At 40.1% G+C, this 19,021-nt stretch overlaps 1 protein-coding gene across 1 annotated transcript; it reads right to left on the minus strand.

The window, feature by feature from the left end:
• Positions 1-2,508: 2,508 nt before the first annotated feature.
• TNFRSF11B (TNF receptor superfamily member 11b) lies at positions 2,509-18,683 on the minus strand. Its single transcript, XM_042036253.1, has 5 exons — positions 18,463-18,683; positions 8,850-9,219; positions 5,225-5,419; positions 4,685-4,909; positions 2,509-3,641 (listed from the first exon to the last, which is right to left on the minus strand). Exons 1-5 carry the CDS (start codon positions 18,490-18,492, stop codon positions 3,253-3,255), a joined length of 1,209 nt encoding a protein of 402 aa, XP_041892187.1. The 5' UTR covers positions 18,493-18,683; the 3' UTR covers positions 2,509-3,252.
• Between the last annotated feature and the right edge of the window lie 338 nt (positions 18,684-19,021).

The raw sequence follows: 19,021 nt of genomic DNA on the forward strand, positions 1-19,021 counted from the left end.
GTTGTAAAAAATTTTGGAATCATAATGTTGTGCTTTAAACCCATGTTATTTTTCAATAGGTCAGGGTTGTTTCCATGCTTCGAGAGCAGAGCTGGACAGATGACAGCTGAAGAACCTGCCTTAAAACCCATCTCACTGTCTCCTTCAAATATTCCCCAAACAGCTTTTCCTTTCTCTCAGTGAAGAGGAAGCTGACAGGACAGGACAAACCCTGCCCCTGGCTGGGGCAGCAGAGGCAGCATACTCCTGTTGCTTCCCTGTCCCTCTCCTCCTTTCCACCCCAAGGCAAGGCCAGCCTCACTTCTGGCCAGAGGATGACAAAACGTTTGCTTCCCAAGTCTGGTCATCAGCCAGGCTGGGAGGAGAGCAGGCACTGTTACCCTGGTAGGTCAGGGCACCCTGAGCACAGAACCCCTCTTCAAGTCACCCCCAAGGCCCAGCTCTGGTTGGTTGTCCCCAGCCCTCACACCTCACATTTTCCTCCCCACAGCAGCATTTCCTCCAAGCCATGGACAGAGGGACCCCTCTCCCACCTGATGCCCATTGCACATCTTCTTTCTCCTGCAGCCTTCCTTATAAAACAAGCTACCACCCCCAAACCCACATTTTTTCCAAGCATTCCTCCTACTTTCTGTTTGCCTCACCCTCTCCCTCATTATCCTGGGTCTTGCTTTTGTTTGTCTTGGCTATTTTCGGCTGGAGGCTCTTTGGGGAAGGGAATACAGTTTAAATGTCGTCTGCTCAGGATGTGTTCAAGTCATTCCAGCTGAGTGAAGCTGAATTGATAAATGAGGCACAAACTGACTGAGAAGTGTCTACCTGAGCATGGGCAACTGATTAACTGAATCAGCTTTAAGAGGTATAATTCATTAAGCATGTGTATCTTTAAGTTTAGGGGGAAAAATCCTGTTTTGAAAGGCACAGGTAATAGTTTAATGCTAAATTTTCCCAGGAAATCCAGTCCAGGCCATACTCTACTGTAGTGAAGCACAGTATGTTCACATGGTAGTTATAGCAAAAACTGTAGGTTCTGGCTCCAAGCACCTTCTTCACTATTGTTATTCCTGAAGGACCACAAACACTGTATTGCTTACAATGAGAGTTACATATAACTATTTGAAAAATGGAAGTATAAAGTATAAATTAAAACCCATGTACTAAGAAGCAACTGTGCTTTTCTCTAGAGTGATCTATCTCTGTGAAACATTTTTAAATTATATTTCTACTTGATAATATAACTATACTATCAATTACAAAATTGTTTTATATGTAGACAGGATTCAGATGATATTGTTTACAATGTGTGTGTGATCTTAATTTTGTTGCCAGTAAGATCATTATTCTCACTTTAACACCTAGAACACCCCAAACCTCCACACCTGTCAGAGTCATGGAAACATCTGGTATCTATTTTGCAAATTTGAGACTCTGTTGTTATAATCTTTTAATTATATGTAAAACCACTTTCTGTTGTAGAAGTATGTAAATTATCCCAAGTGAATCAACACAAAACTAGGAAATTTTTGTGTGTTCAGCACCATTTCTCAGCTACACTGATAAATGAGATGCTAATAGCATGTGAAATTTAAAAGGGAGTTTATTCCTTTTGATAAAAAGGTGATGTGAGAATTCAGTGAAAAATGAATCCCCAGTATTTTAAATTAGTATGTCCCATTTTTATCCTCTGTATGGAGAGCAATTCTAATGAGCACCTATTGTATTAACCAGAAATCTCTTTCTCATTCTTTGCTTAAGTTCCTCTCATCTGTAGTAGAAGAATATTTGTCATACAAGCCTAAATGCTTATGGATTTCCTTTCCTTACACAATGGAAAAGAATATGTTGAATATTCAAGCTCTGTTCACATGGTTTAAAGAAAAAACCCCAAGACGACAGTCTCTCTCTGAAGCCACCAAAGCCTTTGGTGTGCATTGTGAATGACCACTGGTCCATAAAATTGTGAGCTTTTGATAAGACACTCATCCACTCTCTGTTCTGTTTTTATGGGGCTCAGGGCTTTGTAGGTGCCTCATCCTGTAGCTGAGGGAAATGGTAAATGACTATTTTTCTTCTGTGACCTCTCTGTGTTCCCTTCCTTTAAACACAGTGGCAGTATGTGAGGCTTTCCAAGCCTGTCAGGCCCATGCATCATCTTTCCTCCATGAAATTACAAGCTGTGGTTAGGGCAAAGGTTGTGAGCTCTCCAAGAACATCACTGGGCCAAGAGTGGTGCTGGCCCAAATGTGTCTGTGGAGTTGTAATCAATTGTATCACAACCACCTGGGCCTTTTAGACTGGAACCATTAATACTTTTTTAGCTTCTTCTACATCTTTGCAATGACCGTGAAAATCCAGTGCTCATCAATATTTACATGGTTCACATATTAACTACTAGACCAGAGAGGGAGTAGCAGAGATCCAGGCCCAAGATAAGGTGCAAAATCCACATAGTCTGTCTTTGTAATTAGTTCCTACATCAGAGTCAAGAGTAAAACACCAGTCAAAAAGTAAACTGAAAAATTTAATTGTTTTATAAAATAAGATTATGAAATTCTATATAAAAATCCAGCTTCTTAAATATGGTACATTCACTTCCTCACAGAATATTTAAATATTCAGGTCACTTGAGCTATATTTTCACCGTATTTGAGTTAAAATCATTGGATAAATTAAAACATCCTTACCAAAAGATACCACAACTTATACAAATAATACTAAGCAATAATACATTTTTTTAAATACAAAATGTAAAGAAATTAATAACTCTTAGGGCATGCTACAAAATTTTACCAGAAAAATATATGGAATCATTTTTGTTTAACTAGAAAATATACAGTGTGCTTTCCATTCCTCTTCCTAAAATTCAGTCTCATACAATTTCCATTTAACTTAATAAATATGTACAACAAAAATGTTTATTCTTTGAAGAATATAAATAGCAAATACTGGAGTAGAGAGCCTGGTCTGGCATTCCTTTCTCATCTAGTGACTGTAGTGGGACTTTTCAACTCTGAATGTGCAAAAATGCAGAATCAGGCTCTTAGTGTTATCATTGGGTTAACAGCTTACACAAAAGTGATTTTTATTAAAGAAAAAATAAACCTTCAAAACCACTGCAGGAGACTTAGAACTATTCCAGTCAGGCATTCCTATAAATAGTAAATCAAAATGTGGCAAAATAATGTTCCAGTTTAATTACTGCTGGCAGTAATTAGAGAAAAATAGTCAGTGGAGAGAGAAACATATCTTGAGCTAGACACATCTTACTTTCACAGATTTAAGTTGGTTCCCTACCATTTCTAAAAAGAGTTTCTGGTATAATCTATACATTGTAAATCTGTGAAGAAACTTAATCACCTTTTTCAGACTTTGGATGGTTCGTTTTGGAAAGTGGTACATTTTCAAGTGCTTCAGTCCATACATTAAACCTGTAATGGTGTCCTGGTCACCATTCTTTATTCTCCACAGATTGAGAAGCTTCAGAACTTGCTCTGTGGGTTGACATAGTTTCATTGTGCGCTCAACATCTTCTTTTCCCACCTTCTTGCCTGGTAAGCTTGCCATCAGCATGCTGAGATGTTCAAAGGTGAGGTTCAGGTGGCCAACATGCTTGAAGACACTGTTTTCACAAAGATTGATATCTATAGAAAGTAAAAAGATAAGAGAGGTAAGTACAGAACATTACAAATTTACTGTAGCCTGCAGAAAAGCTTCCACAATTCCAAGGTGAGTTTGCTTTCCAAATACCTTTGCTTCAAATAATTCTCTCATCTTTGCTTTTTTAGGCTTATCTATTTTGTAAAATGTTGTGTGTATGTGACAGGACTCCTAGTATTTGGTTCCAGTGAATGAAAATTTAGCTCATTCTGTTCAGAAATGCCTAGGCAAGCTTTGTTAAAATAATAATTTTGAATTTTGAAGTACTCTATACACTTCACAGTCTGACATAAGCATACATACTAAATAGCAGAGGGTTAAAAAAACATTTCTGCAGCATTTTTCAAATCTACTCTGAGTGGACTATATGCCATTCGAACATGGTGGTTGTTGATGGTGGCTTACATGAAAAGGGTTGGCCTGACTGTTGTAAGAAACCTTGCTATTAACACTGCAGCACTATTTCATCTTTGAAACCTGTCTTGGTAGATTCAGCACAAACAAAGCAGTGAATCAGCATGACAAATAGGTACCAGAAGGGAAAAAGAAGGGAAAGCCTGTCTGTGTATTCCTCACTCCCATGTGCCCGCACCCTGTGGATAGATGTCCCAGTCCAAAATATCAACCTCCACCTTATAGAAGACAAATTGCACTCTCAGCTGCAGGCAACCAGCTCCCTCTAACCTCAACTGCTCAAACATTACAGTGGGAAACACTTTCCTCACTTGATCAAAATTCTTCGTATGTTGTGCAGTCTCAAAAGGGGACCTTGGTCATGGCACAACACACGCTCCAAAGCAGGCCACAAGTCTGGGAAGAATTCAGTCCTTGACTGATCTGGAGAAGTGGAATTCTGTTCCTGCTTTCCCCCATCTTCTCTATGCTCACTGCATCGATGTATCTCAGTCAGCCCCTGCAGATCCTTCTCCAAGCACAACACATCCCCAGGGGGTATTTGATCCCAAACAGTTTTTAAAATGCCATTCAGAAGGTTGTTTATAATGCACATGCTGTCACAATAAGATACCTTGGATAATCTTCTTGACCATATCCTGTTCTTTGTTTTGCTGCTTCCATATTTTCAAAAGCTGAAAGGTCTGCTCTTGAGGACTGTGCCTTTGTTTAATCCTTTCGATATCTTCTGTGCTAACCTTTGTCCCAGGCAAGCTGTCTGCTAGTATGTTCAGCCACTTAGGTGTGAGATGAGTAGGAACAACAAACCTGAACATAGCCTCCTCACACAGGGTTACATCTGAAATGAGAAAGAGATGTCAGTTGTTCTGATCTCTTACCTTGACTCAGAAAAAAAAAGCAACAAAAAAACCCCAAGAATGATAAGAAAACGTGTTAGTAAAACAGACTAAGAAGTTATCTTTATAGTGCTGTTTCTCTTTCTGCTCGAGTTCTTTTTAGTCTGAACTACAATAGTTAAAATTCTACTATGGCCATCACCATAGCAGGCAAAGAGCTAACAAGCTAGGTATTTTTATCCCAGATTTTGATAAATTAATTTCAATGATAACTAAAGGTATGTTTTCAGAGCATTCTTCTTTAATGTGATACACACCTATTCCACATTTTTGAGGTGTCATATCTGTATTTTCCTGACAGATGTTGTCACGAACCTCATTTCCTTTCAAAGCTATTTTGAAACCCAGGGCACTACAGTTGGTGTGCTTAAGACAGGTTGCTTTGGATGAGGTTTCATTTGAGAAAAATCCTTCTGGACATCTCTCACATACAGTGTCACTCTCAGCGGTACCTGTGGAAACAGGAAAACAATGCATTCAATTATGTATAACCTCAACTGTGGAAAAAAAATTTAAAAGAATACAGAAAGCAAGGAAAACATTCCTCTAAACTGTCATGCTTCTGTTTTTTATGTTTGCAATCTACTAAGGAATCATTTAAAAAAAAAAAAGACAGAAGATGCCTAAAGAGAATTATGTTCCTGCTGGTGAAATACAGTAAATAGTACTTTTAAATATGCTTGTTACCAAGTTTAAAATCAGTGATCACTGGTTAAATCAGTAATTTAGTAAAGTAATATCTTTAAAACCTCAATTACTTGAATCTGTTCAGACATTACACTATGTCTGATCTTCATCCTTCAACTGTACAAATATTCTGTAAAGCAATTAAATGGCAAAAAAAGTGTTCTGAATTTCACTCTGCAATAACTGCCCAGAACCTTACTTGAATTACTTCAGTTCTAGATAAAAATACAACCCAACTAAATATCAACTAAAGACAACAATTTTGAAATTCTTTTGAGGTTTGAATTAAGTACTATTAAAAGCAAAGAAAGCAGAGTAACCAATGTAACAAAAGTATTTAATAGACATACATGTTTCGCTTGGTGATTTATAATGCGTATTTTTACTTCAGAACTAAATATATGATACAACAACAGAATGACAACATATGGTTCTAGCACATTTACAAAGAGGAAGAAAACTAATCCATGAAATCTGAAACTATGCAGTCTAACCACTAGTGTCAGGAAAGTAACAGCACCAATAACTGCTGTATATTCACTCTTAATTCATCCTTATTCATCCAACATTTAACAAGTGCCTGACGTTTGGTATCTAATAGTGCATTAATGAACATGAACTTAAACACGTGCTTAAAATTTATTCGAAATAATTGGAAACTATACTTGAATTAAGAAAATACCTCCATCTAGTGTATTTTTAAAGTATTTACATGTGGATGATTATTTTAATGTTAGCTTTTAAGTAATATTCTATTTATTTTGGGAAATCCTTAGAGAAAAAGAGTATGAATCTCAGGTTTTGAATCAGCTGTGAAATAAAGAATAGTGCTTGCATACAACCTGACTTAGCACTTCATCAGACAACGAGTGAAAACAAAGGAGTTTATAGTTGCCAGAGACCCTGTATGTAGCCAAGCAGCTCCCAAATCCTGTGCTTTCTGCAGCCACAGCGTTGCCCTTGCGCAATGTGCACTGCCTGCAGTTATGGGCTGTCCTGAATCAGCTGGATTTTAGCAACTTTCCCTGCTACAGACAGGATGCTGTTGTGTTCTGGCAGCAAGGAAGTGGAAGAAAGGAGTGTTCCCGCAAATGGTGCATCGTTCTGCTCAGAGCTTCCTGCCTAATCTTTGCAGCACAAGAGAGGAATAAACCGGGTAATCCATCAGTGTTCTCATCGCTGAGCATAAAGTCACCCTCCAGCTCTGCCAGGTTCTTCGCTGTTTACCTCGCCGCTCTTGTTCAGGGCACAAACTGCCGCTGTCTGCCTGCCCCTCTGCCACTCCCTCCAACTCGCTTGGAATCCCCCATTCGTCCCAGGGAAACGGCAGCCGCCACCGGGGAGACAGAGCTGCCTCACAGCAGTGCTGCTTCCCTGGTACAGTGATACCCTGCCTCGCACAGGGCCGGCCGTGGCAGAAAGGAACAAAGCCTTAATCTGCACTCACAAAAGGGGATTACAAAAGCAAGGTGATATCCCAGTGTAATCGTGGACAACTGGCACCGGGGAAACAGATTTCTAATGCTTTAAGCCTTAAATGAGGCACTGGACCACACCACCTCCCTGTGTGGGAGTGAAATCATATTTTTCTACTCTTAGGTTTTATTCATCTGAATTTGCATCATTACAAAGTTCAGGGCTATCATATGGAAGAAGGCAGTAACACAGTGCAGTACGTGCTTATTAAATTAATTGCTGCCTCACCTCAAAAACTGACTATTGACATAGGGGGAAGCAATTATTTTTACAATGTTTTCATTCCTTGTTTGAGGTCTGCTTGGGTTCAGCTGGTTCAATCTGATGGTCTTTTGGAAACCAATTTTTCAAGATACTACAAAATTCAACATTTTATCTTTAAAAGTTTGCTTCATTCTGAGCTGAAGGATTGAAATTTGTCTGCCACATTTCCTTGTGCTCACAGGGATGCAGCATGCTGGTTGCTCAGACAATTTATACTTTGTTCACCTCCCAAACATTCTTTCTGAGAACTTTGTTTCTGGCCCCTTTTGACTTGCTGCCGAGATACAGTGGAACCTCATTAACCCAAGTCCCTGGGTATAATAGTTTAGGTTAATGAAGGTTTACAATATGGAAATGGGGTAGCTGCCAGTGGAAATGCTTAACAGTGGAAGGGCATCAGGATAATGCTTCATCAACCAATTACTCAAGGACTAGTGAGCAGCTACAGCAGTGACATTTCTCCTTACATCAAAGCTGCTCTCCAAGGAGAGGTTCATAACCCAGAAAAGGGCTTCCAGCCTGTCATTCAGCTCAGCTCTAAAATGTAGAGGCGAGCCCTAGTGTTTCTCACTGCAGGTACGTCATTCCTAGGGAAATCATTCAGTAGGCCGGAGACGGGTTGCCTGTGGGTGTCTGAGACGCTTTGATTTTCTGCATTTCCTTCCTCAGTTCTCCTCTCCAGACGGTGATCAAGCTCTGATACAATGACAGTTTACAATTCTTTCAGGCTGTGTTAAATACTGGAGCTAAACTGGGCCATGACATTTACCAAACAATAAATGATGTATTTTGTTTTGAGGGAAGAACATATTATTGGTTTAACAATTTATGTTGTCTTAAATGAAGAATACACTCCACTGAAAAGTGCTGCTTTGCTCTATATCCCCATCAGACATTCAGCACTGTGCCAGCCTGCTTGACAAAGAAATAGTTGTTTGCTTGATAATAGTAACAGTTTCCCTAAGAATTCCACTTAGGATGGTGATAATTAATTATTACCACATATTGCTGTGATGCTAGAGCTACATTAATGCTGTTATAATTATACACTTGGTGTCAAATGTAGTGCTCCTGGTGTTTGTCAAGATACACAGTTGCTTGAAACAGCAGATTTCAAAACGAAAACATTATTATTTATCACACACAAACACTACACGCCAGATAATGTTCCTTTAAAAGACGCAATCCATCATGTTTCTCATTAGAGTGCAATTTGCTACATTTGCTACTGCCATTAAGTTATATATTACAGCAGGAGCAGGGTATTCCACTGAGAAACCTTCATTTGGCTACAGCCCAAATGATGCAGACTAGAACAGGTTCAATTGGCTTTACAATTTACTGTCCTGCAATTTCATCTGGACAAGCCTCTTTCCTAATCTTGTAACCGCCATGAATCGGGGACGTGCGGCAGGGCTCTAATTCAGTCTGTGCCTATGGAAGAGCGGCACCCACCTGCCTGTGCAACACCGAACCCGGGCGGACACTCCGTGTGCCTCAAGCAGAACTCGAGCTCCAGGTACCTGCCCTTGACGCACTCGCAGACGCGGTTCTGCGTGCTGGAGCACTCCTGCCTGACGAACTGCAGCTCCTTGCACACGGTGCTGCAGTACTGGCACTCCTCGTTGCTGTTCCACTCGTCGGCGTAGTACTGAGCCGGGCACGGGGCGCACTGCGTCGGGCTGCTGGCGCTGCAGTGCTGCTTCACGTAGCTCCCAGGAGGACACTGGTCACACAGCAGCTGGCGAGATGTTCCTGGGTCGTAATGGAGATACTTAGGGGGAGAGTCATCCTGGATGGTCCACTTAACAGAAATGTCCAAGAGCTAGTGACAGGAAAATAAAACATCACTTCCTTTTAGTTCCGGGGAGCACCATGATCAAAAAGAAACCTGCACTTTAATGAGTTTATGAGTCTACTCATGTCACTATCCTCAAGCAAATATTTGCGTTAGAAATTGCCAAGATACTGGCCAGCTTCCAGACTCTTCCATGTCTATCTTAGAATGGGAAAGTTTCAGGATTTTATCTAGCAAATCTTCCCGACCTAAGTGATTCCTTGTTCTTCCAGAGATGTAGATCCTATTCTTCTCCCATTTACACCCTTTTAATATCACTGGGCAATGGCCTTTTACTGCCTGGCACCAGAGAATTTATCTGATGCACAGTCAGTGTGGGGATTATGCACCCCTGTGTTCTTGAGTACCTCAGATACAAAAGCAATTGTGCCCGAGCATATGAATCTGACCAGTGTACTACACCACCACCACACCTTTAAAGGTGATTCCTCACACTATTTTGCTTACACTATTTTTTTACCAGGAATTAATGGCTAGAACAATAGAGGTTACTTTTTAATGCTTTCCACTTAATTTTTCACTGATACGCAGCAGCTCTTGGGATGCAATGTGGCAGCTACATCAAAGGGGAAGACACAGCTGGAGACAGAGGCAGAGAATGACGCAGGTTATGAAGGGCACATTAAGTACTTAATTGCATGAGCTGGAAGAGACCAGGCCAATGCTTTCGTTTCCTACCTAAAACCACAGGCTCACAGCTGTTGTGAGAATCTGGTTCTGTACAGGCATATGCAATGACAGCTACAGTCCTCCTGCTTCCTACAACAGCCTGCTTTGCTGGTGTGATTTGGGACCTAGTGATCGGAGACATCCTGCCCTGCTGCAGAGACAACCTCCATATCCCTTTGTTCTGGTCTTATAATTGAAAATTTGGTTCTGTGATTCCACCGGTCTACCACAAAAATAACTCTCGAGAACCACCCTGATCCCCACAGGGTCTGCCAACAGCAGACTCCTCCTCACTGATAACCCAGCTCTGTCCCAGCACTGTATGCATGTGCCACTTCTCTTCCAAAACCTGTACATTTTATAAAGATGAAGTAAACTGGCTCTAACTTAAGATGTTTTTCTTAAGTGTATCAAATCAAATTATAGATCTGACAGACTTATCTGTGTTGCTATTTTAATCCCTCTCAGCTAATACAGAGTTGCCAATTCAATTTCAAAAATGTATTTCTTCTTTTCCAAATGTCCCAAAGTATAAGTGGAATTAACTTTTTTTTTTAAACTCTGTATTTCCTTGAGATGCTTCATTTAAGGGCCTCACTTCTGCCACATCATGGCACTTCTAAAGCCATAGTCTTATTAAGTTTGGAAAGGACAATTCAAAATTTCATCTGCATTAACACAAGTCACAATAAACAACTTAGGTGCTTAACTTGGGAACTCTTATTGCTTAAGCAAATACTCTTAAATGCATTCTCCTGTTGCCTGTCTATGAATCCACTTTTCATACAGCTATAGTTAGGCTGAGGAATGAAATGCAGATAGTATGGATATTCCCTACAGCCTCTTGTAGCTACCTTTGACTAAGTCTGATAACTTATCCAATCTGTGATTTCTAGAGGTAGAGATCTCACTTTTCTTGTGATCTCAATGCACAATACCTTTCATTGTGAGAAATTCCTTATTAGTCTTTGAAGTTTGATGAGCAAATCCATTTTCCTTAAATGACTGGATCTGGTTCATGTGATCTATTTAACAAAGAGGGCGCAGCACATTTTTTAATAGTGAGTGGCTTTACATTGAGGAAAAATGCCCCCACCCTTGGTAAATCTACAGCTATGACTCTAGTAATAAGGAAGTCCTGGTAATCTCATTAATTGTTGATGTGAACAGTAAAGTTTTCTTCTATAGTTTTAATTCAGTAATAGATAATACAATTACTAGCATCCTAGAGTCCAAGACTTGCATGGACACATGCGCTCCCCTCACAAAACATATCTGACTACAATCTGTGGCACAGGCACTACAAGGACAAGAATCAACCCACACTTCATGAAGGTTTCTGTGGAAACCCAAGACAATTCCCAACAGAGGTAGAAGTGTGACACTGTGAAAATTATTAGGGACAGCAACCAGTCATATGGGCAGCACATCCTCATGCAGAAACACCAGTATTCCTGCTCTGCAGTGCACAGCTCCTAACAAACCCAAAGCTGTCACTGCACTATAATCTGCTCGTCTGGGTTGTGCCTCTACCCTTGGTGACACATTTTCATGTGACAAACAGGTAGGTGAATCATTTCATGACTTTTAACTGTACTCTGCAACACGTAGGAGCAAGAACAACAAGATTTTATCTGTGTTCCTTACTCAACTATTTACAATGGAAACCATGTATGAGGCAAGTAAAGAATTTTGCTGCAGGGGATGATTCAGCATTAAAATTAATTAGAATTCAACAATCAGAGTATGAAAACATAGGGGTGTGTAGGGGAAAATGGAGACGCTTCCTAAAGAACCTACAGCTGTGGAAACAAGCCAATAAAAATTGAAAACATTTCAACACAATTTTAAAAATTGAGCAAAACAATACTTGAACACTATGTGTGTGAGATATGCAGAGTTTTGTCTTTGGAAGAACCAATAACTCTGAACTAATAATGACAACCAGAATGTTATTAATCTAAATTAGCATAACCAAACCCCATATTAATAGGATTAATAAATCAGCATCACTAAAATCAGTCTTCCCATTTGATTTTTTTCTTTGTGCTTTTAAAACAAAAGCACATCACACTTGTTTTCCCTTTTTTTCCCAGAAACACAAATTACATAGCTGCAGTAATCTGTTGATCAGTGGCTGAGCCACACGTATGCAGGATCCAACTATTTTATTTAGTGAAAAATTATGACATAAAGATTCTTCAGTCAAACTAAAGATATAAATGCAATCAATATCTCAGGATTTTACCAGAGCATTTTATACATCATTTTCAACATAGAGCTAGATTATCATCACTGCTACTGTTTGACTACTATGAGTTTATTAGCACAGTGAGCTGTGCAACTTACTGCCACAGGACATTGTAAACAGTCGAGTTCATGATGTTACCTGACATAGTAATAGATGAAAATCATAAAGGACTATTAAACATAAACGTCACCTTTTAATCAAGAAATCCCAAGCTAAAAATTGCTTGAGTCTGAGGACTGTTTTGGAAAAATAGTGATATTTTTCTGTCTTTTTCTTCCATGTCTTCTATGCATCAGGTGTTGACCACTGCCATAGACAGCCCATTTTAGGGCTTTTTGTTTCAGGATTTTTTTTTAGACCAAATACAGCCATTAGTACTTTGCTAAGTACATTTCTAGACCTCAATCCCCAATACCACACTTCATAAGACTACTGTAAGTTACTTGATAATACTTAAAAAAAAAAATCTGCAAAATTGTCTTCTATGCAGTCTGAAAACACGTAGCACACCGGAGTACTCTGAATATTGATATGCAACCTGCAAATCAGAAGTTAGCTTTAAACCTACATCAAGTGCCAAAGTAAAAGCAATCTATTTCTCAGATGTTTTGCAAAAATTCAGTAGTAATGGTGGAAGATAATGAAATATAATTTTCACTAGTTTTACTGCAGCAACTTGGCACAAACAGAATGAAAAGACTTTTTGTCCCCCAGTTCCCAGAATAAGCTGGAGGGGAACATCACTAAATTGTCCTTTCTCCTGGCCTAACACACCCTGAGTTTGTGCTTACATTAGGAATTTGCATCACCTGTTACAGCAGATTTGCTGAGCAAAACAGATGGTGCTGCGCACCTGACATCCACATTATGTATTATTCTGAGGGGATATTTTAGACTAACTTCAATCTGCTCTCATGGACAAGCATGCATTAGTGGTTACAGTGCATCTGGTGTGTCTCTGGGGTCCATCTCTGGATTTACTTTCATCAGGCCAGTTTACTTTGGTAAATCTACTTTGTGCACTCCAGGGCTGCTCTGATGTGGAAACTTAAATACGGTAAATAAGGATGATCAGGAGAGGCCCTTCAAAAGGATGTTCCTAAGACAAATTAAAATGGTATTTAAATGAATTTTATGTCATTCCTGACATTTCCTCTCCTAAACTATGCTATGACCAACTTGATGGCAGATTCTTAGCTACATAAAACCTCTGATTGATCTGAATGCCCATATTTAAAGGTGGTCTACATACGAAGCACCTGAATCTCTTCTGTAAGAAACAGCACTATTTGAGCATAGGAAAATGCCATAATCAGAACTTACTAGTTTTGAACAATGGTCTCCCCAAAAGCTTCATAGAAAGCAAGACTTCTTCCATAATCATGCTGGCACTGGCCTGTTTTGCTCTTGCTGGAAAAGGTATATCATGTGCTAGTCTGGAAGAAGGAAGAAACTACAAGTCTGGCTTCAGTTGACGGGAATCAGAAGTAGGGACAATGAAAATGTTCATCCTATAACCCTTAAGAAACCAGAGCTGGCATCCACCAGTGCCGCACATGGCCAAATTAATGGATTTGTCATTCAGAAGATTGTGTAAAGTTCTGTTCATCTGTGTTTAGGAAAGGTTAATTCACTGGGAAGCGATACAGAGAAAGTTTAGACGGAAATAGGGAGCTTCTTCTTGGAGAGGATCTGGACTTGTTCAATAGCTTGGCAAGTCATAACAGAAGCTATGAATTCAGTACAGGTAGACAGTGACCTCAGAGAGAAGAACTTTCTCTGTTAAAGGGTAATGCTGGCAAATGAAAAGGGGATTCTCTCATCAGAAGAAGATTGGGAACAGCCTTTCACTGAGAAGCAGGTGCAAGAAATGTACCTTAAATATAGCTCTCAATGCTTCTCTGAAAGTAGATATGACATTTGGTTTCCTGGAAGAGATGGAGAAGGGACTAAAAAGATCCAGGCAGCTTCTTTCATTTTTAAACCCTCAGCCAATCCTTTATATCCCAACACTGAGGGAAGCCAATAATGCTCAGTATGTTTTTCATCTCAACAAATTAATTTTTAGTCAGATACATTTTTTTCTAGGGGTAGTGAAATGCAAGGCTCAATTTAAAAAAAACCTCCCAAACGTTAGAGGTTTTTTTTGTTCTATGAATACGAAATGCTATCAGTAATAAAATAGTTATAGCAAAAGAAAACCTAGTATCACTAACTACATCTAACAACCTATTGTGTGAAACTGAGTTCTAGTGTCATGGGCTCAGTTCTGAAAGGACTGAAGAACTCAATCTTCATCCATCTCCCTGGGGAAAATCCTGGGCACCTCTCAGGATGCCTGTCTCAGTGTGAGAAATTGGGATGAACTGTAAATATTGGAAAGTAAGTCTAGTGTAAGTCAGTGTGATGCAAGTAAATACTGAGAACTTATTCAAGATGAAGTATCCAAGGTTAGAAAGCAGTTCTTTCATTGTGTCACTCAGCACATTAGGCCTGAAGCTATATTTCTCCACACCATCCTTATGTCAGCATACACAATGCTAACATAAAAGGCCTGTGCAGTCCATTTATTTGAGTCCTTAGAAGATGTTTTTGAAAGGGAAATAATGTGATTGTAAAATTTCATTTCAGATACTGGGCATAAAAAAATACACGCCCTTTTCTTTCATCTTTAAATGTAAGGCAAAGAGCTGCTTGCTTTCTCTTGTTGAATTAAAATGAACTAGAAGACAAAGCACATGAAGTAAAAATCATTCAAGCATCATCCCTTTAAATCACTGCTTTGTGGCAGAAAAGAAAGTGGCTTTTCAGCATATGAAAATATTATTATATAGCTTGGCTTTGTGGTTTTGGGTTGTAGACCAAAGGAGAATGTTTAATTTGCTGAGAAAGATAAATCTGTTTCTGTTTTGCATTCCGCAAGTATTCCAAAGCATATTTTCTTGTGTGATAAATAATCTTTCAAGACATCTGTCAGATTGCTCCCAGTGTTTGCATTGGGTTCAAAGTAAAACCTCATAACTCTCCTACTTTGTCTTCTACACAAAGTATTTGGACAAAGCTAAGGCAGGAGGCCTTCACATATCCTCAGCCCTCAGGTAGAATTCCTCACTGAAATCATGCTCAGGCCCAGAGAAATCCCACTGGCAAAATATTACCGGATGATATTATAGCACTGGATGATATTATCAAGGTCCTCCTCATCAACAGCTTGTGTCTCAGATCCAGTATGTGACAATGCTGTGCTGGATCAGGTCCACGTCCACCTACTGAAAATAACCATTCTAAAATATTTGTCATCCTGGGAGAAATTACTCCCATCCGGCTCTCATCCTTCTTATCTTGCTGTTCTGGAGGCCCATGCAGTCACCAGATTTAACCTCTTTGGGCCAGCAGCTCTGCAGCACTGATGAACCATGGATTGCTGCAGGCTCACAAGAGTGCTGCCCAGACAAAGGACCTTTCTGCAGACCACAGCCGAGTGCCAGGTACACAGTGAAAGCTAACATGGAGTCATTTTCACTGGTTTGAGTTCAGCTTATAAAGCTCTTCCACCATTCTGCTTCACTGTAATCCACTCACTTTGGATATAACAGAACCTACTTTTGTTTGGAAGACACTTCATAAAGTGAAGGCTGTTCTTTTACATAAGGAATGCAACTGGTGACTCTCCTGAGTGACCCGTATTGAAAACTGAGGCTATGAAACACTGTCTTCATTTCTCTACCAGTAAAGAAATACGTCAAAAAGTCAAGTCTTGTAGAGACTTTTTGAGGCACCATTAGTTGTCATTCACAAAGCAATTTAGGGGTCGAAACTACTGTTTCATTTTCAGTGGTAGGAAAATGAAATTCAGCTGAAGAGCAGTTTTATATCTTATCAAACAAGTGCTAAATTGAAAGTCTTCATTTATATGAGTTACATTTGCCTTGAAGCTTGTAGAGGGAGAAAGCCGGAAAAACTAACCGGATACTCTCCAAAATACATGTCTTACATTTTGGAACATTATTCACCAGAGTGACAGCAAGATTTAGAGCTAACCCAAAGCTGGGGTGCTCCCACAGTGACTACAGTCTCCCTTTGCACTAACATAATTTCTAACAGCTGACTGCTAGCTAGAGAATGTATGTCCAGTACTATGTGCAAACAGGTGTTTTTACAGAAGGAAAAAAATTAAGTTTTCCATGAGATTGAACAGTGGGTGTTGCTTCAATTTCGACAATATTTTTTAAAATTCTTCTGGTAACCTTAGTGTTTTATTTTTAACCAAGACACATGCAGACAGAAAGAAAGTCAGACAGAAAGATAACTCCTACCCTCGCGGGCTGCAAAGCCACTGCTGCCTACGCACAGCAAACCCAACAGGCAAGCCAGAAAAAGAATGTCACATGTGCCCAGAGATCCAAAATAGAGAAAGGTCAAGTATAAGGGTCAAGATAGTTACGTGACAAGTAATGAGATTCAGCTCTGGGGAACTTCTTTCCATTCAGACCAATTTCATAATGTTTGTAAGCAGCTTTAGTGTTCCAAGCAAACAACACAAACATGAGTGCACCAGGTAACCCTTCTGAAACCTTAGCAAAGAGGCCAAGGTTCTCATCATGCTCCAAAAGTCTTTTTAGATACAATGTCTCCAAACTAGGTTTGGAGGCGTGTGAGCCAAACAAACACAACTTTGAACAACAGTTGTGCCTCCTAAAAGGGTTCTTATAAAACAGGTACTAAAGCTACTCTTCTAAGCTCTAGCACATCTGATAGTACTTGAACTTCACTAATTTTACTTGTCACAATAATTTAAAATAAATTGCATAATAATAATAGTAATAATGCAGTTGAATGATTAAGCTCTTTGTTATCTACTGCCACTGATGTGTTTCAGCTCCAAGACTCATCTGTCAGAGGATTAAGCTGAACTTCACCAAATGCTATTACTTTATGGGAGAACATGAATAGGCACATTGCATTTAATCAAGATCAAAATCCTGATGTGATTATTTTATGACAGCCACAGATAAGAAGGCAAGTTGATAACTAGATATTGCTGAAATTCCCAGATTAACTTCCTGTGATTTCATACTGAAAAAGCAGGCACAACATCAGACATGAAATGAAAAACTGTCCTGCATTTCAATCTGCCGACCACAAGCCTGACAAATTTTTCTTCCCTTGCACCATTAATTACTTCGGGTTTGTTTCTCAAAAAGCTCTTTCAGAAAGTTGTACAGAGAATAATAAACACGCATTACTCATCAGATCCTGGAAATCTCGTTGCATTTATAAAAAGCTTTCAGAATAAATGGATCTCAGTTCTAATGCTCTGCCACAACATTAATGCCAATGTACTCACCAAAACAACCCAGAAGCAAGTTATTCAGCCTGCTCTGAATATTATTTTTTAATGTTTTTCTTTGAAAGTTTCCTTATGCAAAAGATGAATAGCCTCCAAATAGATGTTACACAGGATCTGTCTGTAAGCAGGTTTTAATTAAACTGAACTCATATACAATTCCATATGACTAAATGGATTAAATAACATTTTGAAAGATTTACTGCACTGCTAACATCTCTAAATTTGCACCTGGAAGCATCTTACTAAATCACCAAGTAAACAAAAACTTTTTAAAGCAGGGGCTTATACCAGATTTAATAACACAACTTTTTCTGTAATAGCTACTGGCACAGCTACTAATTCATCACTTTCTTGCATATGAGGCTGAATTTTCTAAGCCAAGACAAGAACCACACACTTGTGGGGTTTTTTTTGTGGAGTTCACAGTGGTTTTCCTGGGTAAAAAAGCCAGCCCAGTATCTGAGATACCAAGAGTACCACTGCAGCAGAGATTAGAGGCAGGCAGGGATGGAGCTTTTGTAAATCAGAAACAAACATTCCAGCCTACAGTTTCTAAATTCATTACTTGATACAGGGTTTTGCTTCAGACCAATACGATGAGGCCTTACAAAAGGAGGGAGGAAGACAGAATAAAAGCAAAAGGAAAGCAAATCATGCCACTACCTTGAAAATGGGATGAAAATCCCTGCTGTCTCCCTGGAGCTGGACATGTCCATCACATTCCAAACTCACCAGGAAAGTTGGGAGAGATGAAACAAAAAGGGTTTACCAAGAAAATGGAGAGAAGGCAAAGCAACCCACAAACAAAAAAACAAACAATGCCCCCCCCCCGGAGCCCAGGCCAAAACAAAAACCCCAGAGGAAAAGCCGCGTCTCTCCAGCCTGATGTCTGAAGCTGCAATGCATCCTAGAGCCTATCTACCTCTCCGAAGGGACTCACCACAAGCGTGCAGCACAGGAACTTGTTCATTGTGGTCGGTGGAAGAAACCTCAGCGCGCTGGGAATCAGGCAGAGAGTCAGCGCCAGGCTCCAGCAGCTGCTTACATCCCCAACATTAAAGACACGATATATATATAGTCCCGGTGTAACAGGAAGCTTGGGCTCAGCTTTGATCACACATTCCCTGCCATGACCAAACTTTTCTTTCGAGCACTCCCCCTCACCTCCCCCCCCCCCCCCCCCCCCCCCCCCCCCCTTTTTTTTTTTAAGGAACCTGTAAAACTGGGTGACTTAATGGAACCCTTTGAGCGCCGTAACCACAGACTGGAAAATGCAGGAGGGAGTGTCAGGGGCTGGCCAGGGGAGGGTTTAATTGCTCTCTGTCTGGCTGTCTGGCTGAGCCGCCCTGCGCTCCCCTCAGCAGCGGGGCCGGAGGGGAGACTCCGGTTCCTTGGCTCGGCTCCCCGGGGGCTCCCAGCAGCGGGGCTGGCTGGAAGCAAAGGCCAGGGCGGGGAAGCTGAGGAGAAGGAGCGTCCGCGCTCGCTCCCCTTCCCTGCTG

The sequence above is a fragment of the Corvus kubaryi genome, unplaced genomic scaffold (genome assembly GCF_017639235.1).
Source record: "Corvus kubaryi isolate FWS band 111438036 unplaced genomic scaffold, C.kubaryi_AGA036_p1.0 37385, whole genome shotgun sequence".
Classification (NCBI taxonomy): Eukaryota; Metazoa; Chordata; class Aves; order Passeriformes; family Corvidae; genus Corvus; species Corvus kubaryi.